We start from the raw sequence: 26410 nt of genomic DNA on the forward strand, positions 1-26410 counted from the left end.
TGTAGACATTCATGACCAGATTTAAATGTTCAGGTGATTTTTAATAGAACAAATATCAGTAAACAGCTGGTAGTTTCAGTCAGCCACCTTTTCATGTTCCAATCATGGAATTATTCTTTTTCTTGGAATGGTGTGTAATAAATTACATTTTAAAATACGTTTGCCAAAAGAGACACAATAAGTCCCAACTTTTATATACACCATATTAAATATAAATAATTTTCTTATAATTAATATAAGAACAAGCAGATTTTTCACGTCTTTTTGATTCTTATGGAGAAAACATGAAAACGCCTACATGGCTCTTCCTCCACCTAGTGGACGGAGTGTAGAAGATCGACTAACAGTGACTGCAGAGTAAAGGGGAAGATGTAGGAGACTTTTCAACACTAGTCAAAAATCATGAATACCTGATAAACGTATTTAAATATAAAAATAAAAAAAATCTTACTTCTAGCATTTCTCTTGTTTTATTCTTCATCTGCCCTTCACCGTTCCTTTAAGTCGGTTTGTCACATATAATTCCAATAAAATATGATAAAGTTTGTGGTTGTAACATGACAAAACGGGTCTGTTCATTCCACAGTGATTCAGCAGACGACTCTGTTCAAATAATAGACTGGATGGTTAAACCATTTCAGGTTTTTGTTTATTCATTTCTTTTAAATTACATTTACAATGACACCACACACATAAGTTACAAACTGAAACATTTGAGAACAGAAGTGCAAACAAGTCTTTAGAAGTTTGTGAGTTGTTGAATTTAAAAGTCCAAACACACAAACACACTTACAACTCCATGTAAGAGTTAAAGCAGTTAACCACTATGTGTAGTTAAAGCATAATTTGTGGCCAGTCTGTACAACATGAAAGCCTTCATTAAAGGAACAATGCTCCATTTATTCTGTATTTCCATCACTGTCCTTCGGGGGAACAACCCTGACTGGGTTTTTCTACAACTTGTGAAACAAAGTAAACAGTTTCTTGTAGAAATGAATGAAACGTTACTTTTTAAAACGATATCTTTGTCAGAAGATGTAACAACATATTTTGCTTGAATGAACATAAAGTCAGTGTATTTGACCACTGCTGTTTCCATTTTAGCAGCCATTTTGTCTCCAGTGATTTGCTGGAAGTCAGCAAAAAAAAAAAAAAACAAACGCAGAGAAAGCATCTCCATCTTTCTCTTCATGTCTTTGTTATAGATATTCATTATTTACTCATATTATATCTCACAGGACAGCTTTTTAAATCCGCTTGGCAAACAGTTCAGAGTTTAGCTTGCAGACACTGGCCTTCTTATGCAGCCTTTCTGGAAAATCCCCAGCCTGAAGTGGGAATGTGTATCGGCTTTCCGGAGCAACAGCAGCGCTGCCGGTAACAACATTAGAACTTTAATACAGAATAGAAGCCAATATAGAACTGAAATAAATCTACATGGTTATGTTAGGTATAGATGTGACAGCATTAGCAACACCTACAAAGCAGGTTTTAGTGATTGCACATTTATCTCACAGTTATATTAATTCAGTGACAGGTTACTAGGACAGATAGTGACCAACAAAAGTCTGATTTTTGCTAACATTTTCTCTATCTCTCATCAAATGCAGATAACAAGCCATTTTAAAATGTTTACTGAGTATGAGTCCAGGTGTGCTAGTTCAGTGACACATTCCCGTAAGCCGTTGAGTGGACCAATCAGACGAGGGTATGAAAGGAGTGACCTGTCAAAGGAAAACCCTGGAAATTAAACCACAACATGCTCACTATTTGATCAAAGCATGCGTCTGGACCCAACCAAGTGTTGGGACGGTGATCCATAGCTCAGTATGCAACGCTACTCCAGCTCAACCACACCAAACAGAAAGGCACCGTTGATATTTTTCTGCTCTGAAATCTACTGGGAACCTTTGCTACATACGAGCATATGGCACTTAACCTGCAGCTCATGAACATCTTTATACAGCTGTGTCTTCTTTTATAAAACTCTTTATTTGCTACTTCACTAAAATAGGTTTCTTTTTTTCTTTTTCAAAAGTCTTTATACAGCAGTTAGCTTGTTGAAAGTTACATTTTAAGTGAATATGTCTCTGTAGAAGGTATTTCTGTTAATGTTACACAGCAATGGGATTGTAAGGTTTAACCAGCAGGACAGGGCTTGGTGATGCTGGGTTAGTCCTGCTGCTCTCCACGTCCCAAAGGGCTGTGCTGCTGTCTGCAGTACGGAAGGGTGCGTCTCCTCCATGAGGCTCGTCTGTTTCACTGAATAGCATGCTGTCACTGGACTCTGTGGAATACAGTACATGACATGCAGCACTTTTGGTGCTGCAGTTCCGATTCATTAGTTTCTCTGGCAACTCTAAAAAGCTGTAGCTGGCAGCGTCAGTCCCACAGTCCCCCGTGACTCCGTACGTAACATTCTTTGCAACGAGGGCTGGGCTGGGAGGTAAGCTGTGTGCTACCAGGCCGTGATTATAGTGGGAGAAGCTTCTCTTCTGATCGGTCAGTCTTGAGGACAGCTGCTGCTGGCTCTTCTTTGACAGCAGCAGCGGGCACTCCTCCTCAACAGAGGGACTTAGAGCCACTGAGGGGACAGAAAGGGCCAGGCTGGACAAAGGAGCAGACATCTCTGATGGAGGAGACACAGGAGTGCTCAGAGCTGTCTTTGGGTCCGGAGACAGCTGGGACAGGCTTCTCATGGGAGAGGCAAATCTGCACAAACACAGTCAGAACAGAGATATTGGAAACAACTTAGTTCAAAAATCCATATTGCAGGACTGACCTGAAAAATGAAAATAGAATACAAATATTTAAGATTCAACCCATGAAGTCTTTATTACAAACACAAAGTAAAATAAAATAAATGTGCAAGTTCAAGATGAGATTTTTTTTTTCACCAAATGCAACAATAAAAATTAGCTGAAAAATCACATCAGTCATAAAGGCCCACATGCCTTAAACCGAATGTTCACTAGGGGTGCTGTTTCCAGCTAACCTCCTTACAGCTAACAGAGAGACCTCTTTATTTCTGATAGCACTAGGATAATTTTTTCAATTATTATATTTTTAACTAATTTCTGTCAAATATCTCGGACATTGGCTGGTAAAGTCTTCTAATGTCTACCATAGCAGTGCAGCATTTCCTAAGGTAATATTTCCTGTTAGGATTTCAGAAGCTCTCCAACAGAAACTATTGTGCCACACATCTGCAGAAACTCACTTCATCAGTCAGCCCTCTGACTTCAAATATTTAAGATGAGCAACAACAACACATGGTCAGCAGACAGACTCTTCTTACATCCACATACAGAATTTCAAGTTTTTACATTTTTCTTCTGTGTTTAAATTTGAAAAAAGATCAAATACCAAATCATTTTAGTCATAAGTGGAGAATTATGGCTTCATAACACAGACATCACCAATAAAAGAACACAGTGCAAGTCAAAACATCCAGATACAATAAAGGCGACGTACTGCTGCTATTCTGGAAAATAGAGTTGCACCGATTTATCAGCCAGCAGATTTCCGTTATTTGGGGAGTTCTGTGTGTTCTATGATCATCCGATACTTAACATGTGAAGTCGATCTTATCCACATGTACCGGTACCTCAGCAAAGGTTTACAAGTCAGTCACTGTCCTCTGCTGCTCTCCAGTGAGAGATGTTTGACTGACAGACCGGTCCACCAGGTCATCTCTACATGTTTGCTGTTAACAATAGTCACCCCAATGTTACCAACTCAGCAACTTCCTTGCTGTATTTAGCAACATTTCAGACAAAAACAAAGGAAATCGGAATCAGCAGCTCAGGCTTTTTAAAAGATCGGCAATCGGACAAAAAACTGCAATCGGTGCACCCTAACTGGAAACAGATCATTCCAGTCAGAAGAGATTAAACATTGGGACATAATGATTATTGTTGTCACCCATCCATACAATTTGAAGCAAATCCAAACAACGTGACAAAGTTAATGAAACCAGTTAAGTTTGGTTGTAATGCTTCAGGACATAATTTTGTTCTGTTGTATTTTTTCTTTTTAGCATTTCTAAGGTTTTGTCAATTGGTATACTATTTGTCACAAGTGTTCTCCATTTTTTAACTTCACTGTTGAAAAATATATAATACAATTAAATTTAGCTTAGCTAAAGCATTTCTACAATCTACAACCAGAAACCAAAGACAAAGACAAAATGTGCTGACTGTGCAGCTCCATCTTATTAGCAACAGCACAAGATGTTAACTGTCATGAAGGAAAGGCTGATTTTTAGATTGTATTACAGATCCATTGTTATGGGCTGAGATAATATCTTAGGTCAGATGTATATTTTGATATATTTTTATGATGCTGATGCTGGATCTCACACTGAGTGCAGAGTTCACAGTGACCAACTCACCCAGATTAGGCCTAATGACAGCTGCACATTCTAGAAACAGGATATAAAAACAGTTTACTTTCACACACAATGGACCTGAACATCAGATTTATCTTTGTCCTTTTAGAATGCGTCTGAACCAGTTGTAGTGTGTGTTTATAACCAATGTCCTAGTGTGACAATCACCACTATTAAAATTTCAAGAAGTTTACCCCAAGTGTTGTCCTTAGACAGGAGACTGGTGAGGATGTTCAAGAACAACCCAGACACCCAAGCTTTAACCTCAATCATCATGGACAGAGAGGACATGACTAGAGAAGTTATCATTAACATGTCAAAGACATCTTAAAGTCTTGAAGACATGTCAAAGACTTTATTACCTGGATTAGACAGGAGAAACGTTTGATAGTCAGATGAGACAAAGATTGAACTATTTATTCACAATGAGAAAAGAAATGCCCAAGTGGTGGTGATAGCATCGTGATGTGGGTCTTAGAGACACATTGCAAAATGAAGACAGAGGACTACTGCCAAATTCTTCCACTTTAAGTCTCAACTCATCAGCTCAATGTATAGAACCTGGGGACAGGTCAACGTTCCAGCAGCTCAGTGAGAGCAGACATTCATTTGTTTATGCTGAATGAGCAAAATCGCTCAAAAAGACTTCAAACTGAGGTTGAGATTGTTTTATGGAAACACACGTTCATTGGAGAAGATTGTGTTTATTTTAGTTAATGTTTAATTTTGTAGATGTTATCTCATATTTAGCTGAGTCTGGAAGATAGCTCAACACTACTAAGCTTGAAAAAAAAGTTTTTGTTTGTTTCCCTCCCCAATATTTTTTGTTATTCCAATTAATGAAGTTTCTGAATAGGCTACAGCCATTTTGTTGTGTTATAAGTTTGGGTAAATAAATCACCGCTGCACTCTGGGGAAAAAATAAAAGCTTTGCTTTCATCTGGAAGGATTTGTGTAAAATAAAGCTACTTTATGTCTTATTTCTTCTTGGGCTGCATCTTTTGGCTTCAACCAAGCATAGTTATAAAATAAGAAATTAAAGAAAAATAAATACATCCTATTGCCCAACTTTAAAGGAATTTCTATATTGGTGTAAGAACCAGCAGTTGACAGGTAATTTAATAGGAAACATCAAATTCTGCATCAAATAATGAAGTTGTTTCATGTTTAAATTCAACATAAAGAGCTCAAAGTGACGACATTCACACCATAATGAGTGCATGTCAACCTCTGAGGTCTGACCAATCTGAGGGCATATTTCTCCTGTCCATCTTTTCCATTAAGATGATTTTTTTATTTTTTTAAATATGGACACGTTGCACTTCAGGGCAATTTATATGTTAAATAATTGCATTAATTATGCTCTAATTTAATTGATTGAAAAACTAATTCCATATTTACTAACTGATGGGGAGATAATAAAAGAAACAGTCCACACATGTTCATGAAACAGCTTCTCTACTGGAAACTGAAATCTACACAATGAGCAGGGATTTCCAAATTCTATCATTAAATTAAGACATGAAAATGATTAAATTAAACATATCTAAATGTACCTTTGATAAATTTATTACATGGAGAAATGAACCCCATTACCCATTATTTGCAGATTAAGTGCTTCCTTTTGATTATTTTAAACTGATAGTTGTAGACGATTTTCCCCTAAAGTGTTGTCATTTTTCTTATCTGTATAGTTCTGTTCATTTGTCAAATTTAAGATTCGTTTATCAGTTACCTGGAACTTTAAGGCAACTCCTGTTGGAGTTTGGTGTCTCGGCACTTTGCTGAATTAGAACTTAAGTCAGTGGTGCCACTTGTGGCATTCAGACGACCCCGGACGCCCTGTGTGGCACGTTGGCTATTCTCCACCAATGACATCACAGAGTAAGACTCAGTATCAGACAGAACATTGTTGCTCCAGTCCTCACTCCAGCTGCAGAGACAGGGAGGCAGTTATTTACATGGGGACCATATACTGCTATGTCTTCTGCCCACAGTCTGTTTAACCCATGTCACATAGCAGGTGTTTAGACAGAGGCTAAAGGACAGAGGCTCCTTACTAAATCACCTAAATATGTACGTTCTTCTTATTTTTGATATTTATTCTCACTGCACAGGAGAAGCAACAAGGGAAATCAGAAAACAGGAACAGGATGTCAGATCAGAAAACATCCCAAAATGAGACTGGAGGATGTATGGAGCTCATCAAGACTGCACCTCTATAAAGACCACACTTGGATTTAGTTTTCATGTTTAATATCTGAAGTTTGTGTCAGGACATCACAAAACTCTGTATAATCAGTAAAAGCACACCTGAGTCCATGTTCTCAGTGTCGGGTCAAAGGTCGCAGTGTTCCCAACCCGGGTTTGTTCAGGACTTCAGAAAAGACTTCTCCTCTTTACACTCAGGGACCAGAATACATGTACAGTTATGTAAGGGAGTGTTGTCATTTTAAATCCCAGTCTCTTTACTGTTTTATTACTATTATCATTATTATTAAGTTACTGGGGGGCGCTGTTGAGCTGTTTGTGCTGCAACCCTTAAAATATCTGCATGAATAATGGATGTGTGAAATATGGAGAGTGTTGAAGCCTCCAAGATGGAACTTCATTTTGGTAAAGAAAATGATAATTTTTGAATTACAACAGGCCTTTACAGAACTGTAGCTGCTTGGGCAGCTAAATTAAAACAGTGGTGAGGAACAATGTGTACACTATGTGAGCTTCGTCACCATCTGAAGAGCCTGGAGGCAGACAGAACAAAATCTATTCTTTCACTTACGCCAACCATGTGCACATTTTCAATCTAATTAGTAACACATAAATTCACATGAACAAATTCAAACCAAAGAGAGCATCTAATGAAATGTCTGTTTTTACCTTTGGCTGGAGATGTTGGTGAGTGTGGTGGGCTGATTAGCAGTCGCATATTTGCTTGTGGGAAAACTTGTTTCTGTCTCCTCTGTTACAAGCTGCCTCATGGAACCATTACATGGCTGGAAGTAGGCAGAACCAGGATGAGAATTGATTCTACAGATATAAGTTCTCATACTTTTAATGTAAAACCGACAGCTTACATTGACAATCTTCAAATCCTGCAGAGGCACAGCAGCACTGGGACGTCCTGCCGCAGAGCTTTCCGTACAGGAGCCAACAACGGGATTTGAATTGTTCTTTCTCTTCTTCTTCTGGCTCTGTCTCAGGCGTTCACGTAGTTTCTTCCTTTGCTTGCTGGTTGGCGAGAAAGAAAGGAGAGTCACAATATTTCCAGAGGGCATTACAAATATTCACAGGGAGTCAAAAACCACACCTGCTTCTCCTTTACAAGCATTTGCACAACTGACTGTAAACACAGAAGTAATCATTATTACAAAATACTATATACATTAAAAACATCTAAATTGTAACAATTATAAAGTCAAACGTTTTAGTTAAGATTTTTATAAGACTTGCACTACCTTCACTACCAATTTGAAAATATCAGTGGTTAGATAAAAGATGATATCTGTATTGACATCCACTTTTTATATAGAGAACTGCAGTGAAAGTTGCAGTGAAAGTTGCAGTGAATGCAGCAAAATTTAAAGGGACGTTCTTTACATCGTATTTCTCTGCTGCGTCTGGTGCACAAAGACCTGCTAGAACCTTGAAGCAGGTCCAACGTGTTGCATGACAATAAGTGGTGTTATCATGGGATCATTGCTTAGATTCTTTGGTATTTTGTACATGTGTTTTTGACATGGGGATAGTCTGTAAATTTGCTTATCATATTAGTGTTTTCAGCATTCAATTGACCATGCACAAAAATACACAAAAAACATTACTTTTAGAATACATCCAAAACCCATCTGAATTATAAGAACAATTCAATTTTATTTATTCTTGTATTCTTTTCATCAACACAAGACAGGATCAAAATAATACCTCAACCTCCCCAAACAGATCTCTTTACTTCAGGTCTGCTGAGGTGCACAGCATGTAATTTTCAGGCTTAATTTAATTGATAAATCTGCAGTCTGGGATGAGACACTGAGATTCGCCCCATTGGAGAGATTTGCGGATTTTGGTGTGAAAATTCAAAACATTTATGCTAAAAGAGAAAAAAATGGCAGAAATTACTTTGTTTTGCAGTAGGCAACCACGCACATGATTCCAACAACTAGGAGTGCTATGCAGATCCCTGTTATTGTTAAAATGCGCTTTTGATACAGCTCCTCGGCTTCTGAAAGAGAAGAGAAAATTCTTTATAACATCAAAGTAACACTCAATCACAAACACACCAGTAAAAGCAAACAGAAAGAGAGTATTGTGCATGCAACACTGCATTATGTACAGTATAACACTGAGAAATGTTAGATGATCAAATCTCACCATTGATAAAAACGCCAAACTATCTGTAATGGATAGTGAACTATTTAAAATAAATTGCCCAAATAATTTATATTTGTAGACTATTTATTGTAAATTATTCAAAGTGAATTTTTTAAATTAAGAATGTTGCAGATTGTTTATTACATCTCTTTACATTGGAGATGTAAAGAGATCTCCAATCTCTGTTTTGATTAGCATTTTGTTGGTTTTTTTATTTTGTTTTGTTTAATGGTATTTACACTTTGTAATGTTTTGGGGTTTTGTATGTACCTCACGGGCTGCCGTAGGTGATGGGGACAGGTCCTATAAAGGCTGGTAGAATCATTGTGTCAATCAATGACTTGAACTGTCAAGCTGTTTGGTATGAAGAAATCAACACTTAGTGTTCCCCAGTGAAAGCAGCGAGGTACGTTTTGTTTTGTTTGTATTGTAGGTTTATGCTTGTATTCTAATATTTGTATACGTTTTAGTTTTCACGGTGACTGTGGTGATTGAGGTGATCATGGTGGATCTGAATCACCCGTAAAAGAAAAATAAAAACGCCAAATTCACCCGTCGAGACTGGCTGATTAATTCAAGTGCAGGGGAGCAGCTACACTATCCATTTGCATTGGTTTGCTGCTTTTTGCTCATCTTTATACAGTATTAGAAGAGATGAAATAGACAGATGAAATAAATATGATCGGACGCACTAAATGGAAGCAGGTGTGTTAGAAAACACAAACACTGAAGTGAAACTGGAGGGACAAACACAATTCCTCCAATCTCCACAGAAACATACAGCATTAGCAGATGTAGAATATGTAGAGCTGACATTATGGCAACACACACTTATACATATAATTATGAGAAGGAAATGTGCAAATGATAAATTTATCATTCAATTTCAACTTGGGCTCAAAAGAAATGGAAAAACATTGTTTTAATAACATTGTGGTTTTTGGCATATGCTGTTTTTTGAGGACGCCTATTTAATAAGATTAGTTTCACTTTATTGCTGGATACCAGAAAATTTTCTAATGTCATTTGTTTATTTTCATATATTACTCTGAATTTGAATAAATATTTTAAGGCATGAATTATCACAGAGGTATCAGGGAAAATATCAGGTTTCATAGAAATTCTCTGTTCTTTAACTGCAATAATTGCATTGTGTTGTTTTTTTTTAACCAACCTAAAGAATAATCATTTTAAATCATTACAATTTCAACACTGACCAAAATAACACTAACTATATGTTATTTCATAATGGACCAACCCAAAGTAAAGCTAATGTTCCTCTTATCTTTATAACTGTGTCCTAACTAAAGCCTGGAACCTGACCTACTATAGCGTCATGTTGTCATGAGCGAAGTGAACCTCTGTGATGGAGTAAAATAAATACATGGAGAAAATTGGTCAAATCCCATCTGATGAAAAGCCGTTTTTAGCTTGGCTTTAAGAACAAGAGCATTTTTCTATGGTGAGGAAAAGTTGTGATCAAACAAAAGGTTTCAGATTAGGCTGAGAAGAAGAAATCCATACACCTCAAACCTTCTGACCTCACAGCAGTTTGAAGGAATTCTGATTTATGAACATCCTTCACAGCGTCAGCTGTGATGTGAGTAAATCTACAGCTAGTTTACTGTACTGATGGTGTTTAGCATGAGGACTACCTGTGCAGTACTTTACCAAAAATCCTGCAGTGTCTAATTTAACAAAGGAGACTGAAATTAACCAATGTAAATCTCCACTATATTGCACTATAAAATATTATACATATATGGTGTTTGAGTTCAGATGATAAAATCCGCTTTTTTTTCAAATGCTGGCATCTGATGCTGTCTTGACTGGCCTCATTAGTCTCTTAATCAGCTGTCTACTGCAAGTAAGACATTGCCTACTTTGAAGTACTTTACAAAACCCTACTTAACTAAACCAATGTATCAGTACAAACCGAGGGAAAGGCATCAGTGAATGGAAATATTGTGTGCAAATGTTAAGGTTAGTGATGGGTGGTAATGGTCAGAAATCCAGTGGGAGTGCATGTAGTTGCCGGGTCATGCACAGGCTGCATGCACTTCGTGCATGTGCCAACGTGCATGCAGCCTGATATGGTTTCTAATGCTCATCTTTTACATTTTTATTTTTCCAACTTTCAAGAAACAACAATGCAAATTCTATTCTATTTTATTGTAACTCCTCTAGATAACAGTAAAACCATTCCTTCAAGTTAAAAGCTAAGAACCAATTTCAAATCATGCCAGAGAGATTTGCTAGCATGCAAAAAAATGTGACAAAATTATTGATATGAAGGAAAAATGTGAGTGATTGTTAGTGATGCATGCTTTAATCTGGATGATAGGACAGAAGAACAGGACACATACTGTAAAAGCTGGCCATTACATAGTTTTGGCAGCGATCACCAGTAAATTCACTTGGACACCTAAGCATGAAAGACAAGAAACAAACAAGAACGAGAGGCTGTTAGTTACCAAAGATCTGTGTAAAACCCACAACAGTCATCACTGGTGTTAGGAGGACAGGTCCAATAAGACCAAAAATATAGCTGTCACTTTTTTACATCTGAGAATCTGAGTTATGTGATTTTTCTCAGACCTTCCTGTGTGTTTTAGTTTGTCTGTAGTCATGCAGAGATTACATGACACACTGTTGGGGTTTGCATCGCCAGCAAGCCAGTTAAACTTGTCTCTTTGCAACAAACTGGAATTTGCATGTACTTCTGTGGCCACTGAGTCCAGACTGTCACTAGCATAATAGTATAGATTGGGAGTCACAGGGGAAGAATGTTAGTGTGAATTCAGACAACATTAAGTCATACACGTATTTCTGCCTCTTGGAAACAACTCAGCCCTTTGACGTGATGGGTTACAACACAGATGACATGTGATGAGATGTGAAGTACATGCAAAATTCAGTGCAGTGCTCTGCAGGGAGAGTGGGCAGGACTCTTAAGATGCTTCCCTGTTTGGCTGCGTCAGATTTTATTTTTTAAAAGATCATTGCATCTCATGATTTTAGTTAGAGGTTACCAGGAAAATGTGGATTTCCCCACCATGTCTTGAAGAAAACATGACAGGGTGAGACACCAGTAATGACATGTGGGACTGAAGACATCTGTGTTCACATACGTTTTGGGTCTGAGACTTTCTTAAGCACAGCCTGTTCACATCGGTGCCCAGTGAATCCAGCCAAGCACCTGGGTGATGATAGAAGGGAGAGGAGAAACACAACGGCTATGTGTTACACACAAACACACACTAATTGACAGCACAGTGAGCACCAATAAAAACACGGAGACCCAGGAGAATCGTTGTATGGCCAAACAAAAGTCCAATAATTTAAGAACTCAAGTTACAGAGCATTACTTTCACTGAGACCTGGAAGTTTTATTTTGGTGGCCATAATAGATTCCCATTATATGTATTACTTTACCGTCAGGCTCTTGAAATTCGTTAGACAAGTAGTTTTTTTTATTCTGAAAAAATGACCTCACATTTCTGAGAACACAATAAAACCAAATAATGACTTTATTCAATGAAGTTTAAAATAAAATAGATTTTATACATATCCAATAAAGATTGTAAAGATTATTAAGGTAAGATTCCCTGAGGACATATATAACCAAAATCCAAACAAGCATCTGATGAGCTTGATGTTGTGAAGGCTGAAGTCTGAAACAGTTCATTTTGGGATGGATGAAAATGAATTAGAAGCAAGTGAAGCTGAGAAACCACTACCAGTCAAAAAAAAGTGTCTCACACTGTAATATTTACCTGGACCAAAACAGAATACATTACCTCAATCATCATTTCAATAAGCTTTGTAATGTCAAAATCTTTATTTCCATCCAGTGTTGAATTGATTTGTGCCATGATCTTGCAGAGATGATGGGAGAGTTCCAGCGATGTGCAGTTTGAACTCTGGAGTCCGTGGTGGTCAATCCATGATGACTCATGATCACTGAAGCACTTTTAGACAGCTTGAGTCTGATGAATTCTGGCATTGTCATTTTGGAATGTAGTCATGCCACCAGCAAAGAGGAAATTCACAGATGGACTAACCTGGTCTTCAGTGTTTAAATCTGGACTCATCAGGCAAAACTGACCTTCCACTGCTCCAGAGTCCAGTCTGATGCTCCCCAACAGATTAGCCTCACTGATCTGTGGAAGCTCTTCAGTCCTGTTCCTTTTGAGGTCCCTTCACATTGTGGAGTGGAAATGCTCACTTTCACTTTTAAACACATCTGAGTTCTGCTGATGTTTTCTATGATTTTATTTCACCAGACGTTTATGTGATTGCTGATCACAACCATTCAACATATTTTTCTGACCACATCTCGACCATAGTGATGGTGGCTCCCACATTCCTTCTAGTTTTTAAAAACAAGTTGGAAAGTTCTTAACCTAATCTTCATAGTTTCAACAATCCCATTAGATGTTTTCTCTGCTTGATGAATGCCAATAACGTGGCTCTTCTAAAACAGATGAACATCTTTTCCACAACTGGATCTATCTTATGACCTCATATTTCTGAGAACACAATAAAACCAAATAATTACTTTACTCTATTTAAGTTTAAAATAAAACAGATTTTATACATATCCAGTAAAGATTGTAAAGATTATAAAGGTAAGTTTCTTGAGACAAGTTGTTTTTTTATTCTGAAAAAATGACCTTATATTTCTTTATTCAGTATATATAATCAAAAACCAAACACAAAGGAAAGGCTGCTTACTGCATTTGTTTATGGTGAATATTCTTGTTGCCAGCTAAAACATAATCATTTGTGCAGTAATGATCATCCGTGTGCAAGTGTGTAATATATATATACGTATATATATATATATATATATATATATATATATATATATATATATATATATATATATATATATATATACCACAAACATAACCATGTTGCATATGTTCAGAGGAGCATCTGGTAGTTTCAACCCAATAAATAGGAACTAAAGACTGGAGTCCTGAAATGTTTGTGATTTGACAAAAAGGTGGCCTTTGAGATTGATTGAATATGTGAGTTAAGGAAGACAGTGAAATCTAGAGTAAAGTTAAGGTTCTAAACCCTTGTAGGGTTCGGACCTTGATATTCAGCAGGCAGCAGCTAAAGTGCTCAATGGAAACCCAACAACATGCCAACTCTGAGGTTAGGTACATGACTAGGAAACCTCTGTGCTAGCTGCTCAGTGGGAAGAGGTGGGGAAAATTACTCTGAATGGATAAACTGCCAGTTGAGGGGGAGCAGAGGGAGTCAGAAGGCTGACCACTGGAGGCAGAGTCCATATTACATCACATGGACTTTAGCTAGACAACTTTTGATCACTGACACTGGGTTGGAAATGAGCTGCTGCTTCATTTAGAGCTGATGTCTTAGGTGAAGAGACAAACTTTCATATCACACATACCAGTGAAAATATTGTTTTCTAATTCAATTTCTACTTCTTCCTTATATTGAATTCATGATCACTCAATTTCCCCTCTGAGTGAGCATATGCTGTAATAGACTATAGAAAAAAATTAATAGTAGCTTGCTATAGGTCATACTAAGATGACCTATAGTCCTGTTCCTTTTGAGGTCCCTTCACATTGTGGAGTGGAAATGCTCACTTTCACTCATGGGTCCATGATCCATGTAGATCATGGACTCATGATCTAACTGCACACTTTATGCCTCTCCATCAGCTGGAAAGTTTTGAGGACAGAATTTATATCACACCTCTGCTTTGATTCCCACTGCAGTTCATCACAGAGCTGCAGACGCATGAGCTGCAAGACTAAGACAGGATTGAAGAACAGATATGACATAGAGATATGACACACAGCAAAACTATTAGCCGTAATGCTACAATCTGCCACTGCAAACAGAGCAGAACCAACAGCTCATCATCCAGTGCCTTTTAAATCTCACAAGTACTTTATTCAGTAAAACCTCTTGCAGATAATATGGCTGATCAACAGCTTTGCTTCTTAAAGCATTCGATTCATTTAGACTGCCTGCAGGAGAACAGTGACAGAGTTCAACCACATCAGCTCAGGGGAATTTTGCTGAGTAATAGGCCACGCCCCTTTGAATCTGCAATCTCAGCTGTATGTTCTAAAAGAACACACATTTAAAGTAATCTGTAAGGGAGGCTTATGGTTGTGTTTATGCAGATTTACGATCTCAGAAAGGAATCGCAAATTTGCGATTTTGAAAATCTGTTTTACAAAAACAGATGTAAGATCATCTGTTTTTGCTTTTTTTTTTCGCCACACTTCAGATCATCAAACACATTTTAATAACAGACTAAACTAATGTGAATAAATGCAGATTTCAAATGATTATTTTCTAATGATGTATTAAGAAGTCATCCAAACCAATCTGGTCTTGTGTGAAAATGTAATTCCACTCTCATTAAATCATCTACTAACTGGGATTAAAGGCAAGATGAGATTTTTTAGGGTAAATTTCTTCTCATCCATCATAAACAGTCCCTCCATTTTAAACACCTTCATAGGAGGGAACCACCAGGATGAGAACACAACACAGTACTTTAACTTTTTTGTTTGCTGATGTCCATGGATTATTTTATGAAATAATCAACAAACACCTCATGGTCTCTAACAGCCCCCTGTATGTTTACCCATAATAATTAGCTGTAGCTAATTGAATGAATTTCATTTTCCTCAGTGTTTGAGTCAGATGACAGAGTGATGGTATATCAGTAAAATTCATTACCTATTATGAGGCTCCAATTGGCTGCTAGACCAATTTATGTGCCATAAATTGTAACTTTTATCCTGACTGTTGTTATGCTACACAATAAAAGCACATCAGACACAAAGTATACTGGTGACACAATTCTTCAGAGAAAAGCGTTGTCTAACAAAAACCTGAGTGGAAATTACTTCAACCATACTCATTCCACAGAGATTCCTGAGCACCAACGTGTGCCAGACAGCCTGCACTTCTCATTGATTTGTTAATGACCACAGCAGTAAGTCCTGCAAGCATGGTGAGGTGAGCACCATCGATGTAGATTACTAGATCGGAGAGTGCCAAGTAGTCGCCATAGTTAGTGGCACGCATCTGCAGGCGACATCATGTCCACAAAACCATACTGTTCCAATGCAGGAGTCTGTCAGGCAGTCCAGGTTTTGGCGCTTATTCAACTTTCAGCTGCAGTGCACCATGGCAAAGGGAAAAATTGCTGAAAAACAGGTGAAAAACTCAAAACCACTTGTATTCTTCCTTTGTGTCACTGTCAGCTTTCCTCCACCGGCACATGGTTGCCATGGCAACTAACACTTTTTGGTTTTATTACTACTTTTTCTAGAACTGTGAAATAAGATACCCTTGGACGTTATCTAATTGTCATATGGTTGACAATTAATTGTAAAACATTGCACACTTTTTCAGATCCATTGCATTACTGTCATTTTCCTGATAACAGATATTATTGACTCAGTACAAAACAATGCTGCACATGACACACGGTAGTCACATGATGTCCAGTCCAGTAACAGGCCTATCAACGGTGAGCACACACCAGCAGAAACAGAAATCAGCGTGTCTGCATCAAACATGATGCTACCAGAATTCTTGCTTTCCAATTTCCTGATTTTGTCACAGGGGGTCAGCTGCCTCCGTAGATCATCACAGACCACTTTTAAACCCCCAGAAAGGAGCCTGTCTGTAAGATCTCCAACTTGCTGCTCTCAGACAGCAATCCTCAAGACTTCTTTCTCTTCATTGGACAAATCACTGTATAATTCTTTAAGTAATTAGTAGTTAGTAGTAGTTAACATTCAAGATGAAAACTTTACTATTCCTACTTTTGTATTTAGTAGGCACTGCATTGTGTACAGTTGATTCAGTGTTACTTACCTATTGTCATCACTCTTTGGTAACATTAGGCTGTGTTTTAGTCTAACCGGTACTTTCTTTCATTTATTGATTGATTGATCAATCAATTGATTCATCAGACTCTATCAGTGTTTCAACATAAACATTCATTTCTTTCTTCCACTCCTTTTTAGAGTTATTGACATAGAGACGATATTATGAATTACAAGACCAAACAAAATTAAAAGGAAAAGTTGTAAACATAGTAATGAAAGCCCTTTAACCCGGTAACTCTGGTAACTAATTATAACCGGAGGTTAAAAGTTGTCCACTAGCAATTCCAACACATAAGCAGAAGTCTGTCTCATACCTGCATAGAAACTTTGTACTGCCAGGCATAATTTCAAGTGTGAAGCATTCTCCTCCATTAACGCAGTAGTTCTTCTGCCTGTCACTGCAACGCATGATGTGGCTGGAAGCCTTGGTTGGAGTGGAGGTGCTGGTGGTAGCTGCAGGATGACAACCAGGGTTATTGCTTGAAGGACAATAAATAGAATCAAATACAGTCAGTTTTCTAACCGCAAGTAATAAATAAATACATTGTGATGGCCAAATCCATGGCCACACTCTGATGTCGGTAACTCTTTTTTTATGCACAGTTTATTTTTTCATACAAACACAACTACACTTTAGTTTCAATAAACATTTATTAGTTGATTTGGATACATTTGTTCTATTTGTTAGCACGCACATTTAGTTAGCATATGTATTTATATCAACTTAAAGTTAATTTTGTTTGCTTAAGATTAATTTAGTGATGTTACGTGATGTGCCGAGGCTTCGAGGCGTGTGTCGAGTAATGGAGGGGGCGTTTCCGTAAAGCGCGTATCGAAGCTTGCTTCATTTAGGGGAGGAGCCGAAAACGATGACGTCCGAAGCCTCGCTGCCCGGCTGTACCACGTGACTGCTTCGGGAAGTGGCTCAGAGTTTGGCGCGGGGTTTGACAGCTTTAAAAACCCCACAGGCTCCATTCAAAATGTGGGTTGTTGTAGGCGAGTTGCGGTCAGTTGAGAGAGTGGATAGAGTTTTGATAGTTTGGATAGCAGAGTTTGGATAGTGGTTATTTAGTTTGAGACAGTTAGTTTGGTGTTTGGAGAGTTTAGGAGAGAGATAGATAGGAGATTTAGGAGCGCGAGGACAGGATAGGAGTAGGATGGAGCCGGCGAGAAAGAGGAGGATTTCCCCTATGTGGGAACATTTCGATTTGATAAGCCCTAACAAGGTAAGGTGAACTGAACATTTGCAGATGCATTAGGTTTGCTTATGAGCAACTGTATTTTTCACTGTTTCTTATTTTCTGTAAAGGTGAGGTGTTTATTGTGCTCCAAGGAGTTGGGGTACAATAATAACACCTCATCCATGTAGTGTCAAAAAAGAGAAATCGTTTGAAACCAAAAACTGTGGAGAAATTGTTGTTTCTTAATAAAAATGCATGAAATCATCCAAGTTACACAAGCATTAGCCTATTCACTACCCCCTCCCTAGTTCCACAAGCACTTTCACTGTCCTCTGCCTGATTAAGCCCAGGCCATTTTTCTAGAGTCACAGAAAAACATTATTACACAACATGCCATATCACATGACACTACTATTTTGGGAATAATTACACACAGAGGATACATTCAAACAATATTTTATTATACACACATGTGTATACATAATTTATGTAGACAAATGATTTCGTCCTACACCTTTTGTGAAGTCATTCCCAAGAGCCATAATAGACAAAAATTCAATGCATCACACGTGTTAAGATACAGCTGGCTGTGATTATACACCTGGCCAGTAGGTGGTTTCGTGTGCACATGAAGCTTCAAGAAATGAACCCTTTCTCGAACCAGTTGGCTCAAGTGGTTCAATGCCTCATGAGGCTTCATCTCACCATCACTAGATTAATTCTGTTTGTTTTCCCGCCGGTACTTGCCTGCCTTGGAGTTGCCAAACAAAGGATGGGGGCCAGGGCTCAGCAGGCTTACATGCTGATTGGACTGCACCACTAGTTCCTGCTGGCAGGGGGAATTTGTAGTTTCTTTGTTTAGATAAGTTTTGTATTTAAGTAAATATTAGTATTTAAAGTTTAATATTTTTGATTTTCAGTTTTGGGTCTTTAGTTTAGCCAAACTTAGCTGTACTGTTATTTGTTTTGTGTTATTTGTAATTGTATTCTGTTTATTTACCCCTATTGTGTCTTAATTGGTCTGATCAGCCAGTATATAAACCCCTGTGTGTCATTTCTTTGTTAGGTCAGTTATGTTTGTTTGTGCAGCCAGTTTATTTACATTTTTTGCCTGAGTTCAGTTTTGTTTCTTTGACGTCTTTAATGAGCTCAGTTTATCCTTTGTTATTTATAATCTTTGGGTTAAAATAAAAAACCCTAATATGTCCTGTGACTCCTCCTGTTTTTAACTCGGTCCATCACATACATAATGTACAAAAAAACTGAAAATATGAACTTTTTTTTTATTTTACTGCCTGCCTTTATTGAAAGACTGTGTACGAATTTTAGGATTTTACTCAAATTATATCTTATATACTGTATATATATAAAACGTAATTGCATGTTAAACTTTACATTACCTCTAGGTAAACCTTTTCTTCTGCATGTTTGTTACTAAAGCACACTATTACACCACAGACACAGCAGAATTTTCAGCTTGGCATAACTTAATTTGTCAAGATTGTTATCTTGGTCCTGAAAAAAACATTTTTGATAGTCTGTCCTCCCTGTCTATCAGTGTTTCAACACAAAAAGTATATTTCTAACAAAGATTGCACAGAGGAAAAAGCAGTTGCCGCACAATCTGAAAGTTGTGGGTTTGATTCCAGCTCCCTCCTGCCACATGCTGCTGTGCCCCTGGACAAGGCACTTAATCCAAAGTTTTGTACCGATCTGTATATTGGAAAGTGATGTCGGTAACGTGTTACTTAGTAACCCGCAATTCTAATCTCATCCCTTTTTTCATTAACAAGTAATCTAATGTGTTACTATTTCCAATCCAGTAATCAGATTAAAGTTACTCATAGCTGTGATGGGTATGACAGGCTAGAGGCAGGGTGCACTGTGGGTAAGCAGCTAAATTCCACACTGCTACTAAAAAATGACAAGCAAAACCCCCACCACTAAATATATATTAAAAAAAAAATAGCATTTCACCATCAGCTGCTACCGAGGGCTTCACTCACTACTGCACTGACTGCAGGGTCCGTCTGCCCACAAATCCTGAAAACAACAGTGAGCCAGAGAATAGATCACTGGAGACAAGTCTCCTTGAAACATACAATATTTCATTTGCAATTTGTCCTCGGCGACGCTCCAAGCTCATGCTTTTAATTCACCGGAGGCTCCCCATTCCCCATAGCAATCAGAAATGGTTAAGATGTCTTTGTCCTTGCTCTGTACTTGACTGCAGTCCTTTACCTACAACAGCTGTTGTTTTACTCATTGGCATATTGACTTAGAGTAGAACAGGGTTTTAGTTTTTAATGTGGATCAAACTCCTCTCAGACATGCACAACTCTCAAAACATAGACAAAAAATGTTAAATACAAAGACATGAAAAACAATCAAAGTTGTCTTAATATTAATCATAAAACTAGATTATAAGGTTGTCTGAGGCCACTGGTCAGCCTTCAGATGACGTTTTGCTTAGACAGCCTTGCAGACAGTTTCTTTTCTAACATGGCATCATTGGTTGCTTTGCTATGGGTTCCTGCTTTTACTGGCTTTTGACTGTATACAATATTGCCAACCTTTGTAGTTTAGAACCTCACATCCCTTTAGCTTAACCACTCTTGACTCATCTCTGATTTCTTTATGTTGCTTTTCAGAAACCAGACCTTTGGTAAGCCCTAAAAGAGATTAGCTTTAGTTCTTCAGGCTTTCTGGATGTCTTTCAATTTTACAGGAAGATTTGCTTGTTTATTAAACCACATAACTTTGAGCCATAACTAAAAACAAGAGTCATTTTGTAATCAGATTAACAGAACTTTTGTGAATTAAGTAGTCATTACAGTGGTAGGCCTCTTATTTTTAATTAACAATTTTAAATACACAAAGCAAAATGGGACAGCTAAGATTATACAAGAATGCTAACAATTTTAGCAAAACCAATGCTTTTCTTGGCTTAGTGTTTAGTTAAATCCAAAAGACTGGATCAGTATCTATCACATGGGGCAGCTACTGCCATCATCATCAAGTGAATTGGAAGCACATTTGTAAGTTTTCACACTTACAAATGTTATCATGAATGGAAACAGGAATGGTGCAAAGTCAGGCACTCTCAACCAGGAAACATTTGATCATTCTTCATCAGTGCTGATAATGTCTAAAGTCTGATGGCATACACGTTGACATCATTGTCAATACTACTGCAACACATTGCCATTCCAATCTAAGCTAAAATGTATCTAAATACTATAGAAAAAGAAGCAACTGGGTAAGATTAAAATCTAATTTCTAAAAATATAGGCTATCTTTTCTATTAACATAAACATCAAGAAATAAATTTCTTAGATTGATACTTAGCCATATTCAACAAAAAAAGAATGTGTGGTCCAATGAGACTCATTTCATTTTGAAAGTAACCTTTAAAGATCATTTTCATTAAGTCCATGTTTTGGTAATAAAAAAAATTTTTTGTGGGCTGATATAATTAACAGAAATAATGCCTTGAAACAGTCTCAATGTTTCTACATTATCATTATCCAATATGCTTTCCCTCAGTGTATAACCTTGACAGGGAATCCTTATTGAAATTTCAATCGGTCTTCCATGGTTAAATTAAGTATCTAAATTAATATTATAAAATTGTAGGCTATGACAATCAAGCCCAATGTCATTTTTTAATAGGACAACCTCACATATTAGTTAGTCCCAGATCAAAGTTCGAAAATATTTGTGGCATGTTTCCTTCCTTCACCTTGATTGAGTCATAAAGAAAATACCTCTGCCATCATCAGTGGAGATGATCTAACACACTCACAGGGCAATAAATCAGAAAGTGAGGTGATCACAACAGAAGCATCATGGTGGCGAGCCACAGGCAGACAGACAGTATTACTGTGCTGGGTTTTCTGGCGGCAGCATCAATTAGCTTCCAGCAGGCTCTGACCTTGAAATGGAGCACAGGCAGAAAACAGGAAGTGTCTCCATATCAGAGCCCAGGGTTTCGGTTAGTGTCATGAATCATTTATTGATTTTTACTTATTCATAAGACTAGAACTATTCATCCACACATTTCAGGGAGTTGCACATTGCTTACAGTTGTGCAGGACCTTTTCAGCTGCCACATCTTCAGTGCAGATAGAATAAGGAGGTTTGTGGTGCTTTTAGTCTTAGAGTGGAGTTACCAAGCACACACCACTATATGTATATATATACTGTGTAAATATATATATATATATATATATCAGTGCTGATCACGGATATCAGCACTGATATCAATGATCAGCGCTATATACACTGCTCAAAAAAATAAAGGGAACACTCAAATAACACATCCTAGATCTGAATGAAAGAAATATTCTCATTGAATACTTTGTTCTGTACAAAGTTGAATGTGCTGACAACAAAATCACACAAAAATCATCAATGGAAATCAAATTTATTAACCAATGGAGGCCTGGATTTGGAGCCACACACAAAATTAAAGTGAAATAACACTACACTCTGATCCAACTTTAATGTAATGTCCTTAAAACAAGTCAAAATGAGGCTCAGTATTGTGTGTGGCCTCCACGTGCCTGTATGACCTCCCTACAACGCCTGGGCATGCTCCTGATGAGGTGGCGGATGGTCTCCTGAGGGATCTCCTCCCAGACCTGGACTAAAGCATCCGCCAACTCCTGGACAGTCTGTGGTGCAACGTGACGTTGGTGGATGGAGCGAGACATGATGTCCCAGATGTGCTCAATCGGATTCAGGTCTGGGGAACGGGCTGGCCAGTCCATAGCTTCAATGCCTTCATCTTGCAGGAACTGCTGACACACTCCAGCCACATGAGGTCTAGCATTGTCCTGCATTAGGAGGAACCCAGGGCCAACCGAACCAGCATATGGTCTCACAAGGGGTCTGAGGATCTCATCTCGGTACCTAATGGCAGTCAGGCTACCTCTGGTGAGCACATGGAGGGCTGTGCGGCCCTCCAAAGAAATGCCACCCCACACCATTACTGACCCACTGCCAAACCGGTCATGCTGAAGGATGTTGCAGGCAGCAGACCGCTCTCCACGGCGTCTCCAGACTCTGTCACGTCTGTCACACACACTGCTGATGAAAGCAGTGTGAACCTGCTTTCATCTGTGAAGAGCACAAGGCGCCAGTGGCGAATTTGCCAATCCTGGTGTTCTCTGGCAAATGCCAAGCGTCCTGCACGGTGTTGGGCTGTGAGCACAACCCCCATCTGTGGACGTCGGGCCCTCATACCATCCTCATGGAGTCGGTTTCTAACCGTTTGTGCAGACACATGCACATTTGTGGCCTGCTGGAGGTCATTTTGCAGGGCTATGGCAGTGCTCCTCCTTCTTGCACAAAGGCAGAGGTAGCGGTCCTGCTGCTGGGTTGTTGCCCTCCTACGGCCTCCTCCACGTCTCCTGGTGTACTGGCCTGTCTCCTGGTAGCGCCTCCAGCCTCTGGACACTACGCTGACAGACACAGCAAACCTTCTTGCCACAGCTCGCATTGATGTGCCATCCTGGATGAGCTGCACTACCTGAGCCACTTGTGTGGGTTGTGGAGTCCGTCTCATGCTACCACGAGTGTGAAAGCACCACCAACATTCAAAACTGACCAAAACATCAGCCAGACAGCATAGGTACTGAGAAGTGGTCTGTGGTCCCAACTGCAGAACCACTCCTTTATTGAGTGTGTCTTGCTAATTGCCAATAATTTCCACCTGTTGTCTATTCCATTTGCACAACAGCAGGTGAAATTGATTGTCAATCAGTGTTGCTTCCTAAGTGGACAGTTTGATTTCACAGAAGTTTGATTTACTTGGAGTTATATTGTGTTGTTTAAGTGTTCCCTTTATTTTTTTGAGCAGTGTATATATATATATATATATATAATTATAGATACAATTGTAGTTAGTATAATTCTTATAATTGTTCTAATTACAGACATGTCACTGGGGGAAAGGGATTGTTCAAATTGATAAAGTTCGTAGTTTATTTTATAGGTATGCATGACCAATTTAATCTGCATGAGCAAATTTTAAAACATTGGAAGCAATGCAGAGCATCTCTGTTGATTTGGAGTCATTTGTGCAGGAAACACCTCATGTTGACACAATGCTGGAGCAAAAGGCAAATGGAACCAGCAAGATTTCACTTCTTATCTAGCATTAAACATACTGATTACAACATGTTTTATTTAGAGAAAATCATCACTGTCACCATATTATTAGTTATCTTATGAAAACATTGCATAGTCATACACATTACATTATTAGCAGGTTTATATTCTATCACTGCTAAATGTGGCGACCACAAAAGTGTGACATTTGTGTTTATGACTTGAAATTGTTAATACAAGTTCTGTACTTTATTTTGGAGAAGAGTTTTTCTATATATTTTTTAATGTGCTCTGTAACATTTACTCCACGCCAGCAGGGGGCGGGTGGCGGTTTTGGTGTCCTGCTTGTATTTTCCCTCATTGCTGCATGACACTTGAGGTTAACAAGCCGTTTCCTCGTCTTTCTCCTGTTCTTCAGGTGGGTAAATATGCGGATAGGTTTTTAATCCAGTAATTAGACATGCTGGAACGTATTTGGAATATTTGTGAACGTATTTGGAATAGTTATGTACTGTATTAGTTATTCAGTTTTTGACTTTGTGTCGTTGTGTTCGAAGAAAGTAACTACGCACGGTGTACATGCTAATATTAGCCATTAGCCAAGTCTGTTATGCGCTTCACCCACTTCAGGTTATGCTGGAATAACCGTTAGAAACTGAAGAACTCTGTCTATTTTTCTGTTTTGGCTTTTGTAAGGTCCCCACCACCGGTGTTAAAATAGTTCTTTTACCATTAGGATTCAGGATGGAAAAAAAGCGACTTTAAAAATGATGTTTGGTTCTATTAAGGACTTTAGTTTGTTGAAGGTCAAATGCAGTACTGTCTTAAGTTAAAAAGTAGCTGGTTAATGTAACCACTGTCTAATGCGTTTCATTTGGGATAAACAGCTAGAAAGCTAAGAAGAAGAATGAGTGGATATGTGTTTAGGAAAGAGATGTTTGTTTTGTCGCTAAAAGATGTTTGTTTTTGTCACTTATGGACACTGAAATGTATTAAAAAGGTTGAACTTTGAATATATGAACTGTAAAGAAAGAAACTCAATACAACAAGTATGTTTGGAGGTAAAACTTGAATAAATTGCTGCATGACACTTGAGGTTAACAAGCCGTTTCCTCGTCTTTCTCCTGTTCTTCAGGAGTATATCTGTCAACAGCGGTGCTGTCGCTACGGTACCCGTTACAGATTTTTGGTGGCCCGTACGGGGAGCGGCGTCAGATGCACAGGCGACAAGCACAATTAGGACCAGCTGTGTGAAGCATTCCGGCAGCTAAGGACCTTTCAGCCTATGGACCTGGAGGAAGATTGGACCTTATATCCATGACACTGTGCATTCACCACAACGTGTACTTGTGAAACAGTGGCAGTGCTACGTAGCTGCAACCGGACCTGAAGCCACGGGTGAAGGAGCTGGAGCTCGGAGAAGTGATCAACGGCGAGGGAGACGGAAAAGCAGTCATGGCGGACAGTGAGAGAAAAGGCTTGGTGTGGGACATCAAGAAGAGTCTGCTCACTCTGACGGCCGATGAACTTTTCCAACTGGCTCGGAGTGTTGGTCCTGTGCCGGGAAAAGATGCATCCACGCTTCAGGTTGGCGAGGAAGAAAACTGCTTTGAGCACATCCTGGGCTTCATGAACAGTGACACTCTCATTCAATCTGAGGATTCAGGTATGGCAGTGTTGTTGGAGCTTAATGACACTGTGAGCAATCTCATCTTAAGTCGGAATGTTCGGTCTGAACCTGTAGCACATGTTAATAGGCACAATGTAATGAAAACTGCAGAGCAGAGTGAAAACATGGTAACAGATCAGCCGAATGTAGATATTGAAGATGTGGCGGACAGGGTTCCTAACACTAATAAAATACACACAGTTGAGGTTAGCCCGGCTACCGTCCTACCAACTACCATTTCACCACTTGCACACTCTTTCACAGCTACACAGAACCCAGAGACAGTAGAGTTACAGAAAATGTTCACCAGTTTACTGCAATATATCAACAACCCCACATCACCACCCACTGTCCGAGTCACGCCAGAACACCCTACACCATTGCACCCTACACTACCACCAGATCCCAAATATGCAACCGAACATACACCGGGACAAGAAATATATGACAGACACGACCGAGTTGTGCCCCTTGGAGACTTCTCAAGGCTGCGACGTGAGTTCAAGGTTCAAGGTGGCCAGATCTGCGATCAGAGCTCGGATCTAAGTTACAATAATATATGCAGACAAATTGATGATGGAGTGAAAGACCGGTTCAGTGAGACTGAAATACTGAGAGGTGTTCTCAGAATCATCAAACCAGGGCACTTTAAAGACATGTTAATGCACAAAGACGATCTGACTATAGAAGAGCTGAAGGGCTTCCTGCAATCCCACCTAGGCGGGCGAAGCAACACAGAACTCTTCCAAGAGTTAATGTGTACAAAACAGAATGACAACGAAAC

At 38.7% G+C, this 26410-nt stretch overlaps 1 protein-coding gene across 2 annotated transcripts in view; it reads right to left on the reverse strand.

Annotated features, from left to right (window-relative positions):
• Positions 1–626: 626 nt before the first annotated feature.
• The window catches only part of nrg1 (neuregulin 1), a 36986-nt gene continuing 11202 nt past the window's right edge, over positions 627–26410 (reverse strand). The window contains exons 3-8 of one of the 2 annotated variants that reach the window (XM_032570403.1): positions 16977–17115; positions 11128–11186; positions 8510–8612; positions 7468–7621; positions 7271–7386; positions 627–2712 (exon numbers count right to left, since the gene is read on the reverse strand). In XM_032570403.1, the coding sequence (XP_032426294.1) occupies positions 2115–2712; positions 7271–7386; positions 7468–7621; positions 8510–8612; positions 11128–11186; positions 16977–17115 (1169 nt within the window). In that variant the 3' untranslated portion in view covers positions 627–2114. Of the gene's footprint in view, positions 2713–7270; positions 7387–7467; positions 7622–8509; positions 8613–11127; positions 11187–11892; positions 11961–16976; positions 17116–26410 lie in introns of both variants that reach the window. The other variant, XM_032570402.1, reaches the window with a different exon arrangement.

This window comes from Xiphophorus hellerii, chromosome 8, assembly GCF_003331165.1.
Source record: "Xiphophorus hellerii strain 12219 chromosome 8, Xiphophorus_hellerii-4.1, whole genome shotgun sequence".
NCBI lineage: Eukaryota > Metazoa > Chordata > Actinopteri > Cyprinodontiformes > Poeciliidae > Xiphophorus > Xiphophorus hellerii.